The sequence below is a fragment of the Lontra canadensis genome, unplaced genomic scaffold (assembly GCF_010015895.1).
Source record: "Lontra canadensis isolate GAN:19392208 unplaced genomic scaffold, GSC_riverotter_1.0 scaffold3, whole genome shotgun sequence".
In the NCBI taxonomy this organism is placed as follows: Eukaryota; Metazoa; Chordata; class Mammalia; order Carnivora; family Mustelidae; genus Lontra; species Lontra canadensis.
The window spans coordinates 41,600,320-41,614,715 of record NW_022630997.1 but is presented as its reverse complement, the minus strand read 5'-3'; the positions used below and the strand labels follow the sequence as shown (position 1 = coordinate 41,614,715).

Sequence of the window (14,396 nt, the reverse complement as noted above, 5' to 3'; positions counted from 1 at the left end):
AAATTGAACTAATAAATTAAAACTAAAATATGTAAAATAATATTTAAAATGTTTTTTAAAAATATATAAGTAAATATAGCCATTTTCCATATTGCTAAACATCTTTATATTTAAAATTTTTTATTTGTTCAGTTTTGCTTTCATATAGAAAATATATCAAGTTTAAATATTTTTATATTATCAAGTTTGTTTTTATTTTTTTTTCTTTCCATTATCTGGAATCTGTCATCTAGAAGTTTGATAAGTACTGAATACGGTTTTTCCTTTAGGAAGTTTTTAAACATTATGAAAGCTGTTTATTTTTATTAATTTAGGTTTCACAAATAGAGTGCTAGTAGGAAAATGGATCAGCTACTGTTCTTTCATTCCTGTCAGTCATTTGATTGAAGTGTTTGATATGCCCATTCCATTCAGACAAAGAAATTTAACCAAAAGGAGAAAGTAAGAATGAATTTATCAGGTACTAAAATTGCCACACTTTATTCCCTGCAGAAAAGAAATTACATAATGGAGAGGCACCTGGGTGGCCCAGTCAGTTAAGACAGACTCTTAAGTTTGACTCTTAGAGCGCCTGGGTGGCTCAGTGGGTTAAGTGTCTGCCTTGAGCTCAGATCATGGTCTCAGGGTCCTGGGATCGAGCCTGGCATTAGGCTCTCTGCTGAGAAGGGAACCTGCTTCCCCTCCCCCCACCCCGCCTCTCTGCCTACTTGCGATCTCTCTCTATGTCAAATAAATAAATAAAGTCTTAAAAAAAAAAAAAAAGAGTCTGACTCTTGGTTTCAGCTCAAGGCATGATATCAGGTGGTGAGACTGAGCTCTATGTTGGGCTCTGCCCTGGACATGGATCCTGCTTAAAATTCTCTCTCTCCCTCTCCCTCTCTTTAAAAAAAAAATACACACACACACACACACACACACACCACATAATGGAAATATGTTGAAGTTTCCGTAACATATAAAGCTATTAAACAATTTCATCCCTAAACAACTTTTAAGATTTTTACACAGTTGATTAGATTATTTACCTATCAAGTTATACTCTGAGTTTTGAGGCTCATTAATGTTTCAGCCTGAATTTTTTATTTTATTCATTAGAGATACCCAGTCCTTCATCTTTCCCCAGCATTTTCCATTGGCCGCCTTGACAATTTTGACCCAGACAAGGTAGACCATTCATAGACAAACAGAAAATTTTGTATCAGCTAAAAAAGTATATGGAGAAAACCAAGATGTAACTTACGTATCCTTTCCCTGCAAGAGATAAAAGGCAACAAATCTTGCCTCATTGGAATCATTTCCCTAAATAGAAATGTTTCTTGGTTTATCACTATGTAGGAATTCTCTTCGCTCAGTACAATTTTCTTCTCTCTTGTATTTCCTTTCTCAGCATCATCCACCTGGTCATCCAATCTAGAAATCTCAGAATTGCCATCGCTCTACCACATCTTCCACTTCAAACTGTTTATCACATGTTATGTCTTCAACCTCAGAAATGCTTCGTCAGTTTAATTTCTCTCTAGTGCCTTAGCTCAACAGCTCATCTTTGGTATGAACTATTTGAAAGGTGACAGTCTGCCTCTCTTATTCTACATTATCCTCCAAACAGTGCTGTCACCATTTTTAAAAACAAGTCTGCCTTTCACACTGTTAGCAGTCAGATTTTAGTAATTTCTGCTTGCCTAGTGAATAATGTCTAATTTTATTAGCCTGGCAGAGACAGTTCCGTTTTCATTGCCAGTTTTTACTACTTTGATTTTGGCCTATGTTTTATTCTGTGTTTAAATTGTTCCTCAGCATATGTCATGTTTTTGTTTTACCCTCAGTTCTGAATATTTTTTCTCCCTTACCTGTCAAATTCAGTTCAAATGTTAAATTTTCCCTGCTTCTTTCATTCATAATCACTCACTTCTCTGCTATATGTTTTTTATTCAGCTTTGTTCTATACGTAGTTCTTTTTAGATAATTGTATGGAAAATTGTTATGTTCTTCCAGTATAAAATGAAGTAGATTTAAAAAAATATTTTTGTTGCAAAGCAGTTTATATGCTTATTACACACTCAAAATAAATGTCTACAATATCCATACTGGTTCCTACTTTGGAGCTAACCACTGTTAACACCTTGGTTGTACTTTTCCAGATTAGTGTGTGTGGGGGGGGGATTTTGTTTGTAATATACACAGGTTTATTTTCATCATTGGATTATATAGTGTGTTTTGATAACTTAATATTTCTAAATTGAAATATATGGAAATATCAGTAGATACAGGTCTAACATATAAAAAAATTAACTCTTTAGTAGAAGCGGTTCATACATACAGTAAAAATAAAGTGAAAATTAAACACTTCTCTCTAAGACTTCTAGCTTTGGGAAATGGATTTACCTACCTTTCATCAGGATTCGTTAGAATTTATTAGGTCAAAATTTGGAATAAGACTAGGTTTGCCCCCTTATAACTATTACTACCCACTATTATTTGTGTGTGTTATGCTGGAGGTCCTGAATCTGAACTAAGGCAAGAAAAAGAGAGGGGGAGGGAAGAAAGGAGAGAAAAAAAAAATAGTTATTGTTTACAAATGATTATGTATATATGGCAAAAACATAAATTATTGGAATTAAATAGAGATAATAGCCACTGGATAGATAAAAATTATTATATAAAGAATTATAAAAAAAAAGAATTATATTTCTGGGGCTGCTGGTTGGCTTAGTTCGTTAAGTGTCCGACTCTTGGTTTTGGCACATGTCTGATCTCAGGGTCGTGAGATCAAGCCCCACGTCAGGCTCCATGCTTAGTGCAGAGTCTGTTTGGGTTTCTCTCCCTCTCTGCCCCCCTCCCCCACTCTTGCTCTCTCTCTTTAAAATGAATAATTAAGTCTTTAGAAAAAAATAATTCTATTTCTAAATACCATCAACAAATAAAAATTAAGTTTAAACAAATATCACAGTAGTACTAAAACAAAGGAAGTATGAAATAGTGACTCTAATAAAAGATATGCAAGATTTTTGGCAAAAGTTATGAAACTAATTGAGAAATATAAGAGACCTAGATAAATGTATTGTGATGTACAGTGTGATCAAGGATTAGACAGTTTAATATTGGAAAGGTTATCACTTTCCCATATCTATCTATCTATCTATCTATCTATCTATCTATTTTTAATGCACTCCTAGTCAAAATCTCTGCAAACAGTTTTTTGGAAATTGACATATTTATATGGAGGTACAAAGGACCAAGAATATTCAGGGGCACCTGGGTGGCTCAGTGGGTTAAAGCCTCTGCCTTTGGCTCAGGTCATGATCCCAGGGTCCTCGAATGGAGCCCCGCATCGGGCTCCCTGCTCAGCGGGGAGCCTGCTTCCTCCTCTTCTCTCTCTATCTCTCTGCCTGCCTCTCTGCCTACTTGTGAGCTCTGTCAAATAAATAAATAAAATCTTTTTTTTTTTTTAAAGAATTTTCAAAGCACTCATGAAGAAGAACAAAGTAAAGGTATTTGTTTTTCATTAAGACTTATAAGACAATAGTAATTAAGACAAAATGCAGTTTGTGCAGGGTAGACATACATATCAATGAGTCAGAATTAAGAGCCCAGAGATGGTCAAGCATACATATATTGTTATCTGTTTGTCTATGTATGTATGTATGTATGTATGTATAGTGATAAGGATTCTGGAGGTCACACAACTGTTCACTTTATAACTTTAAAAATTGCATATTTATTTTAGATAGCCTTAAGAAATTTATAAAAAAACTAAAGAAAGCTGAACAATGTAACTTCCCTCCTTCTCCACTCCATGGAGCTACAAATATTAACAGTTAATGTTTTTAGTTTATCATTATAAATTTACTTAATGTGGTTATGTCCCATTCTTTAACAAATTTATGTCTATTGATTCTCTGCTGGAAGATGAAGAATATAGTGCACTTAGACTTTTTTCTTTTTCCTTCCTCATTGCCTTCTTTATGCTTTTTACATATTTTGATTTTTCTAATGATTGATTTAATGACTTTAAACAAATACTTAAAACCTCTTTTGAAAAGTTGATTATTAATATTTGAGATATTTAGGGACTCTTTAACTGAAGGAAAGAAAATTAGTAAACTTTTTCATTTCTCTGCTTTCTGAATCTTCAAAATGTCAGTGTTATATATAATATTTTTACATTTCATAAATGTTATTAAATGTTACAAATGTTTGCAACTGTAATTAAATGTTACATGTTGTATCTCAGCATAGATTCTAAAATTGAAAACCAAGCAAAAGCTCATTACCAAATAATGAGGTAACTATTATTCTCTGTAGAACCAAGGAGCTTGATTGGAAGGTTTCATAGAATAGAATCTATATTCCTTTGTTATTAAAATTTTTGCTACTTAAGGGAGAATTTTACATGTAACAAGATGTAATGGGCTCTCTTCAAATTTCTTTTTGGATTCCTCTAATTTTCCAAAGTCATACACTCATTCTCACTTTTTCATTCCTTTTTTTTTTCTTCCCCATAATTCATGCTGTCTTCTTTCTTATGCTTCTTTCTGATTGTTACACCTCCAATTTAGTAATTTTTCTTTTATAAAAGCAAGTCAAAACAACACTTACATGTGAAGTTTGTTTTTCCCTTATAAGTTAATACCGTGAGTGGATATTGAATTCTATTTGGAAAATCTTTTTTTCTTCTAATGTAGAATATACTTTTTTGTTTTTGTTTTTGCATCTTGTCTTCTTTAAGAAGTTTGGTGTATTCTGATTCTTATTCCTTTTCAGATTATCTGTCATTTTTCACTCTAGAAGTTCTTAAGGTTTTCTTTTAATATGAGGAGTTCTGAAATTGAACAAGGTATTGTCCAAGTATAGATCCTAGTCCCCTTCCTAATAGAATTGTTTCATATTTGGACAAATCTGAAGATTATGTATTTGTTCTCTTTTGAAAACTTTTTTTCTAGTATTTCTTATCGCTAGTCTCCCCATCATTCTTCTTCTTCTTCTTCTTTTTTTTTTTTTTAAAGATTTTATTTATTTATTTGACAGAGATCACAAGGAGGCAGAGAGGCAGGCAGAGAGAGAGGAGGAAACAGGCTTTCCGCGGAGCAGAGAACCCAATGCAGGGCTCGATCCCAGGACCCTGGGATCATGACCTGAGCCGAAGGCAGAAGCTTTAACCCACTGAGCCACCCAGGTGCCCTCCCATCATTCTTCTTAAATGGACCTTGGGCCACCTGATCCGTTCTCTGTGCCTCTTAATTTTTCTTTCATACTTTTCATCTCTTATATTTCCTGCGGATTTGGGGGTTTTTTCCTGGGTGTTTTCAGCTCTTTTACTTTCATCTTATTTTTAATCCACATCCATTTTATTGTTCAGGGCATCCTTTCAACTATTGATATTTGTAAAAATTTCATCAGTGGTTAAGCTAATTTATAGAAACTTATTTTCTGGTAACTTCTTTTTCATATAGTTGGGCAGACAGGTTTTCTATATTGTCTCTGAGAAAAAATTAGGCAGGTAGTGGACTATAGTGCAGCAGTTCTTCAGAAAGTTAAACAGTTAGCATTAACAGTTTGAAGTTAAACTGACCCAACAATTCCACTCCTAGGTACATGCTCAGGAGAAATGAAAATAGCATGTCCACACAAAACTTTGTGAGTGTTCCTCACAGTATTATTCATAATAGCCAAAAGATGAAAATAACTATGTGTCCAGAGATGGGTGAGTGTAAAAAATGTGCTATATCCATATAACACAGCGTTATTCAGCCATAAAAAGAAATAAAGTGCTGATAGATGCTCTAGCACGTATGAACACAGATGACGTTATTCTAAGTGAAAGAATCTAGTCACCAAAATCATACACATATTATTTGATACCATTTATATGAAATGTCCAGAGTAGACAAAAACACAGAGATAGTAAGTTACTTAAGGATGGAGATACTTGGTTTTGATAACTAAAAGTATGGGGGTTTCTTTATAAGTTAATGAATATATTCTAAGATTGATAGTGGTGATGGTTGCACAATTATGAATATATTTAAAATGATTGGATTATAGACTTTAAATGAGTGAATTGTATGGTATGTGAATTGTATCTCAATAAAGCTGTTACAAAAAAATTTAAAAAAAAATTGTCATGTAGGCTAAAAAGTTACATAATTATCAGGATATGAAAGACTTTACAACAACAGATTGGAATATATAAAAACATTTTACTCTTGTGGATAAGGTAGAAGCAGTTGGACCATATTCCAAGTAGTATGTAAAGGAATTACTCTCATTTTTATGTCTCCTATATAAATATAAATATAATAGCTTTGTCAATGCTATTTTATTTTCTTTCTGTTAAGCTAGATTTATTATTTTTCAAGTTTATGGTCTGTGTGTGGCCTCCACTTGCTTAATGGTGCTGTTATATATTTGTTCATGTATATATATATGTATAAATATATATAAAACATGTTTTTTGACATCCAGTAAGACTTGGAAGAGGAAGCAAACATATGCTTCATCAACCATCTTGACATGTGAGGTCCTGATATTTTTGTACCTCTTGAACTGATTCCAAAAGTAATGTTAATAAACACAAATTTGGTTTCTACAAAAAAACTCTCTTCATTGGCTGGAATGAGGAGAATTATACACTGATTTTTGTGTGTTTATAATTAACAAGTAATTTTGATACTAGGGTTCTGATTTTGATTCACTATTGTGCCATATGTGACCTCTGTTTGGCAATCCACTCAAACTTTATACCTAACTTTTCCCATTTCTGTTTTTCTTTTCTTTTCTTTCTTTTTTTTTTTTTTTTAAAGTAATCTCTACACCCAATGTGGGACTTGAACCCATGACCCCAAGATTAAGAGTCACAAGCTCAACTGACTGAGCCAGCCAGGAGCCCCCAACTTTTTCCCACTTCTTAAAGGAAGGCATTCTTTTAGGTCCATTTCATCTCTAAAATTGATCATGTTTACTCTGTTGTTTATTTTTAGTAAAAACTTCTATTCTGTTTTACTTTATTGTTATTGAACACTCCCTGTACCATCCAATAGTACTTTTGTGTAAGAGTGGGATTTTCTTTATTTGCGTATCTGGTATGATAACCACTATATACAAGTGGCTGTTGAGCACTTGAAACGTGGCTGGTGTGACTGATGAACTGAATTTTAAGTTTTATTATACTTTATTAGCTTTAATTTGAATGTCTATAGCTAGAGGAGGGCAGTAGCTACCTTATTAGACCAATATGGTTCTAGATTTTTCTGGTTTAAAAAACATTAATTCTATTAGATGATCTGGAGAAAAAGGATTACATGACCAAATAAGCTTAGGAAGTGTGTGTACTATATCCATCTTGAATGTTAATGTGCATATCAGGATATTAAAGGCCTTGATATATTTGAAAGAAAGAAGACTATTTAACTATTGCTCAGTTTTCCTAAAACTTATGGGTACTCAGAACCCTTTGAGGTTTTAGGGTTAGGTTCCAGAGCTAACATTTATAGAATACATATTGCATGCCTAAAGTTATTGTTTGAAACATTTTATTCAAATCATAATTTTTTTAATGCTTACCACAAGTTTATGAGGTGGGTGCTATTTAGCTCCTGTTTACTTTGCTCTTTGGAAAGTGAAACACAGAGGATTCATAGATGTGGCCAAGAACACACAGGAAGTAGTACAACCTGCATTCTGATGTGTAGTCAGATTGCTGTTGAGCAGTATGTTGTATGCCTTACAAGAGAGACATTTCATTTTATATTTTCCATTAAACTTTCCTAAGTTCTTAGTAATATACTTTAGTTGGTTTATTATGATTTTAGTAACTATAACAAATTTAGGCCCATCTCATTCCCCCCAAAATATTATAGCTATTTCATTAGTAGTTGTTTGAAGGGAGAAATTGATGATAGATTAAAGAAGGCTATAACTTAAGGAGAAAGGATGGTATTGCTGTAACTTGCATAAAGTAGGGAGCTTGTAACAAAATCCATTCTCTGACAGTTCTGGAGGGTAGGCATCTGAATTAAGGGGGTTGGCATGGCTGTGTTCCTTCTGAAGAGTCTAGGGGAGAATCCTTCTTGCCTCTTCTAGGTTTTGGCATTCCTTGGCTTTTGGCTTATGGCTTATCACGTACTCTTTGACTCCGTCTTCACATGATCTTCTCCTATGTGTCTCCTCTTCTATTATAAGAAGACTTGTTACTGGATTTAGAGCCTGCCTGGGTAATACAGGAGACATGCTCTTACAAGAACCTTATCTTGTATCTGCAAAGACTCTTTTTTCCAAATAAGGTTACATTCACTGGTTCTGGGGGAAATGTCTTTTTGGACATCACCCATTTGTAATTCAACTCATTACAAATATGATCCAAAACCTTTGGAGGAATTGGTTTTTGAAAGTGGAGGGATAGCAATTGATCACTGTATGATTACTTTATCCAGTCACTCTCCCTTTCTCCTCTAATCTCTAGTATCTCTTTAAGTGATACCTAGTTTAGACAAAGGAGAAGAGAACTTCCCTTGACCTACTGCAACTACCCACCTCTGCATCTGTGCCTATATACTTTGCCTTCTCTACTGTTATTATTACGTTAGTATTGTCAGTGGTACACAAATCCTGCTGTCAGAGTTCTGGGCAGGTTTGCTAATTGTGTTTATAGGCATCTCAGGGTTTTACAGATAGAATTCCAAGGCAGTTGGAGGTATGGAGTGGGTATAACTCCATTTTTCTTATTCCTAATATAGCTATCTCTATATTTGTCTTTTTTTATTTTGAGGTTCTGCAAAATGTTTCATTTCAGTGAAAGGATCTACTCCTATATTTAAAGTTTTTAAAGGTTTAAAAATACTTTTCAAGACTGAAAGTTTCCTTGAATATTCTACTCATATCCCAATCTCTCTCTTTTTCAACCAACCTCCTGTAGCACTTGCTACCTACATTGCCTATATTCTGTTATTCAATAATTTGATGTTTTCTAATTTTCTCATATGTATTCATCTTTTTGTTCCTCTAAAGCTTGTTAGCCTTTTGAAATTAAATTACATATTTATGCCCCTTGGGTTTCTCCCACAGACTCTAACATGCTAGAGACATGTAGGGAGTATTGATTTGAGATCCAGATTAATAAGTGCCCTCTAATTAGAGATTTATTCAAATCATTGTCCATAGTCCTTTGGCTGGATATTGTAGTAGGAGGGATGTACATGGATCGTGTTAAATGGAAAGCTTCACGTGTAGTGAATGTACATATTATTCTGGAAAGAAGTTCTATAGCTTTTGTCAGATGCCAAAATAATGAAGTATCAAAGCTTTAAATCATTTCTCTCTGTGCTTTTGTTTGGCAGATACAGAAATCACATCACCAAGCAACTTGCTTAGAATCAACCCAATGTATTTTCCCAGTTCTTTAAATTATAAGCTGATTGTCTTTATGATATCTAGAACTTTAAAGTTATTACAATATATATTTGTAAGGAATTTAGAGAACACTTAACATGGGAAAATATGCATTACTTATAATTGTGAATTTTTATTTTTACCTTTTTTAGTTTAATGGTTAATTATGGACAGCTTATATATTTTAAATTTTTATAATTATAGATTTGTGCAAGAAATTTCATAAGTATTGAAATTCAGCAAAGGTTTTCATCCATATTTCAATTCTTACAACATAATTATGTAATTCAAAGTATTTTAGTAATTGTGATTTAATGTACTTCTAATCAGAGAAGTTCATTGTGACAACTGACAGATCCTATCTTTTTTCTACTGTGATTTCTTTGTAGGTTTGATGAACTTATAAAAAAATTCAAGGTCGAATATCATGCTGGTGGCTCTACCCAGAATTCAATGAAAGTGGCACAGGTTGGTTAATTATTTTAAAAGTTATAAAGAAATGAATTCAAAATGACTCTAGACTGTATTTTATTGCTATAGAATTGTTTTGTCGGTTTTTAATTGGGTTTTTAACAATCACTGCCCATCTAATTAACAAAAATTACAAGCCAGCAGGAGCGTCATCTCCAGGAACCAAATTGTACCGGGATCTTGGATTTCCAAGCCTTCAAAACAGTGAGAAATAGATTTCTATTGTTTATGCCATCCAGTCTATGGTAACTCATTATGGTATCCTGAGCAGACTAAGATAGATTACATACCCAGAAGATTTGGAAGAAGGGTCTTGAAGAGATATTTGTATACCCGTCTTCATAGCAGCATTATTCACAATAGCTTAAAAGAAAATACAGAGCTATAAAAGGAAGGAAATTGTGACACATAGTACAACATAGATGAATCTTGAGGGTATTATGCTTAGTGAAATAACCTAGTCACAAAAGTCTGAGTACTGATGATTCTCCTTATATAAGATACCTCAGGTTGTCAGATTCATAGAGATGGAAAGTGGAATGGTGATTGCCAAGGGTTAGCAAGAAGGGAGAGTTAACTGCTTAATGATTAGAGTTTCAGTTTTACAAGATGAAAAGCTGTTCTAGAGATGGATAGTGGTGATGATTTTTCAACAATGTGAATGTACTTAATGCCACTGCACTATACACTTAAAACTGATTAAAAAGGTAAATTTTATGTATGTCTGTTTTTCTACAATTAAAAAATAAATTTAAAAATAGTTCGTAGAAATTCTTTGGTAGGCAATGATACCAGCATGATTCAAGTTAAAGATTTCATTTGCTTATTCAGCAATGAGGCAACAGAACAGCTTAAGAGCATGGGCTTATTCTTGGGACCCTGCGAGTGCATTAGAACTGGGTTTGTGTTCAAGCTTTGTCACTTTACTGCCCTTGAAGCTATGAACAATGTACTCAGTTTTCCTTGGCCTTTCATCTGTAAATGTGGTAGTTAAAGCTTATCTTGGAAGTTGTAAGGATTAATGTGATAATGTTTATAAGAATTGTACTACTTTTAAAAAGAAAGCTTGGAAACCACTAGGGTTGAAGGCTTTTTTTTGTTTGTTTGTTTGCTTGTTTTGCCATTTTTCTGAATGTTTTTCATTTTAACAAAACTTAAATTTACCCATTTATGGACTGGACAACCAGAATTGTGGCTCTCATCCACTTAAAAATAGTAATTCCAATCTAGCTCTCAATTGAACATCTTGTTTTGCTTTTCATTTCCCCTAATATTTTGAGACTGCATTTCCTTTCCATCTGACTGATGATCCAACTACATAATTGCCAAATTATAATTTATGTCTAGGATAGCCACATAGTTTTCAAAAATAGTACATTAGAAGTACTTTCCTTTAGAAAGATGATTTCTCAGATTTTCCTTGGCAGACAATAATAGGAAAAAATGATTCATTTGTAGATTAAAAGGCATACTTATTGAGTGTCTGCTATGTGCTTGTCATTGTGCTAGGTAGTAACTGGTAACTTAAGCTCTCTAGTCTAAATTTTGAGAAAAATCTGAAAAAAATAGAGCCTTAGAGTGAACGACACTGATAGAATCTTAGTTGTATCTAATTCTGATATAGTCTTGTTCATTGAGGACATTGAGTTTGAGCTTAGAGCGGTCTAAAAAGTGTAGGCAAATACAACAGAAAGGAGTTGAAAGGGATATAGCCTACCAGGGAAAGTATTAGGTTTTGTTTTGTGTTAGCGTTTGGTTGGTTTGGGACTTTTCTTAGCCATTTGAGTCCTCCTTCACTCTAGCAAACAACTGGATTATAGGTTTCCATTGTTTCAATCACTCTACATTATTAAAGAAGCAAGTATTAGGTAGCAGCTAACAACTCAGTAGAGCTACACTAACTGAATGTCTGCCAAATGCTGTGAACTATAGCTCTGAAATAGGATAAGATCTATTCAAAGGGTAAAATCAGTGATCATCTAAGTTTTCATAGATCACTTTATAATTCTACATAGTTCTTAATCATATATACCATGTGAAATATGTATTTTCTGTATCTATGTGTGTTTTATGTAATAAATATTTTAAAAATATTCAGTCTTCTGTAAACAAGAAAAAAAAAACAGGTGGATGGGATTCATATATTGTGAACTGATAGGTTATAAGACTGAGCCAGTCATAGGACTTGTTTTAAAGTATAGACAATAAATATTCAAGTATCTTGGGAAATAGGCAAATCTGATGTGCTGTATATAAATAGCAAGTAAGTTTGTAACCTGCAAGACTGCTAAGGTTAGACTAAAGAAAACTGAATTGTAACAGATCAGAATATCACTTATAGAAAGGGTTGGAAAACTGTATCAAGAGCATATACCACTGGGCTAGTAGTTATATCACCCCAAATAGACACCTTGTTAGTGACACTTAGTATGTTCTCATTCTGGCCCCATACACACTACCCAGGAAAGGCAAATAAAACCTTGACTGCTCAGCAGACCAATTATCAAGCTTTAGCCTTTTTGCTCTTGAGTTTCTCTCAGAAAACAAGTAGAGTGTGTATGTGTGATCCTAAGCACTACTGTTTGTGGAGCCTTGCTTAAACTGTGACTGTCTTTTCATAAGTACGCCATCATCATCAGAGGAGCCTGATGAGGTAAGTAGACAGGTCATTTGAACATTCAGCTAGTGAAATCCCTATAACTTGATTGCCTCCTGACTCATTACACTAGGATTCTTAGCTTTTCCCCTTGCTTCTTGCTGTTTTTTGTTTGTTTGTTTGTTTAATGGGTAAATGTGTAGTATCAACCTCTGCATTTAGTTGGTAGGCCCTTTTCCTTTTGGGATGGCTGGCATGTTTACGTATTTGGAGGCTATAACTGTTTCAAGGTAATTTTCCTACACAATACTAGGTTTAAGTGGGTTTCTCCCTGTTCCATGGTTTAATAATACCTTACATGGTAGCCATGGAAAAATGTGCAGAAACATTGAAACGGGGCATTATTTGCAAAGATCAACACTTCTATGAAAGACAAACTAAAAGTCGTACAGAGAGTAAACGTTAACACTTTACAATCAGTGTAGAGCTCATTCTGTCTGATCTGACCAACAACCATACTTTCATATATCAATTGATATTGCAAATCATGTCAACAAGAAAATGTTCTCATTAGGTCTTTGATACTTTGATTTGATAAATTTTTGGAGATTTTAATGCAACCACAGGCAATATAAAACAATATTGTTGAGATGTCCAAATACAATTCTAGACTTTCCTCACCTGCATGTTTGACAGTGTAAATTTAAATTTTGTAAAATTTCATTCATTGTAAACTTCTCTTTAATGAAAATGTAAAAATCTTATCTGAAAAGTATTCTGCACCCCTTGTATATACCACTTCCAGAAAGTGGTATGATTTGCTTACCTGTGATATTGATGCTTTCATAGTGAAGGTTTTGGGATACTTCAGTTTTCTCAATATGTACAGGTTCACTTAATGTGATTTTTGAACATAAAGAAATGGAAGGAGGTAGCCGCCTTGGACATGTGCCTTAAAAATGGCTATAATTGTTGTTGGACTTAGAAAAGATATCCTGCAGTAAAATATTTTTAAAGTGTGAGACAAGAAGAATGTCCTTGTCTAATTTGGCAATACACTGAGGATGAGAATGGAGAAAAAGATTTTACTGAAACAGAAATTTATATGCCATTTCTCCAAAAGTGTTTGATGGTATTTGAAGAAGCCATACGGAGACTAGAAAAAACTTGCACAACAAACAAATGTCTCATTTTTGTGTGATTTGACTGCTTCATAACTCAAGGTGGGGGAAAAAAAGTCACCACGAAAGGGCAGCCAAATTAAATAAGACCTTCTCAATTTCTTTACTAAAACTGTAACTCATTTGGATTGCAACTTTGACAGTATAAATTGAAATTACCAGTGTGCTTCTGAAATGATGTTCATTTTACACATGGAAAGCATATATAATTTAATCCATCAATCCAAAGGACATGATTGATAAACAGTTGGAATATGCAACAAGCATTTAGATTCAAAGTAGGTGGATATTTTGTAGAGTTTGAAACTAATTTTAACATATCTAACTACCTGCCATTGCTAGTAAGTACAATCCTAGGTATTCCATGCTCAAATGCTTTTACTGAGAGATATTTAGCTTTATATCATCACAGGACTGACACCAAGAATATGGCTTTGATATAGGCAGAGCAGTCAAAATGAAGTTTATATTGAACTATATTCAGTTTTACCACAGTAAAAAGAAGGCTGTCCTAATGGTTCTATTTAGTTCAGAGAAGTGTTATTGGAAAGGAGACACAAACATAAAACTGTTAATCCAACTGTTTTTAATCTTATTTTAAAAAAAATCTTTCGTTTGTATACATTAAGAATATACAATATAGTCTATAAAATTTAAATTCCAATATAAAGAATTTAAAAAGTTTAAGTTGCCGTATTTAACAAACGAAAATAATGATTATTATATTTTCTCATACATATTATTTAATTAGCCCAACTTTTAAA

General features: G+C 33.4%; 1 protein-coding gene across 3 annotated transcripts in view; it reads left to right on the top strand.

The window, feature by feature from the left end:
• The window catches only part of ADK (adenosine kinase), a 517,994-nt gene that overhangs the window by 168,309 nt on the left and 335,289 nt on the right, over positions 1 to 14,396 (top strand). For all 3 annotated transcript variants that reach the window (XM_032839711.1, XM_032839713.1, XM_032839712.1), the window contains one exon: positions 9,774 to 9,852. In XM_032839711.1, the coding sequence (XP_032695602.1) occupies positions 9,774 to 9,852 (79 nt within the window). The remainder of the gene's footprint in view (positions 1 to 9,773; positions 9,853 to 14,396) is intronic.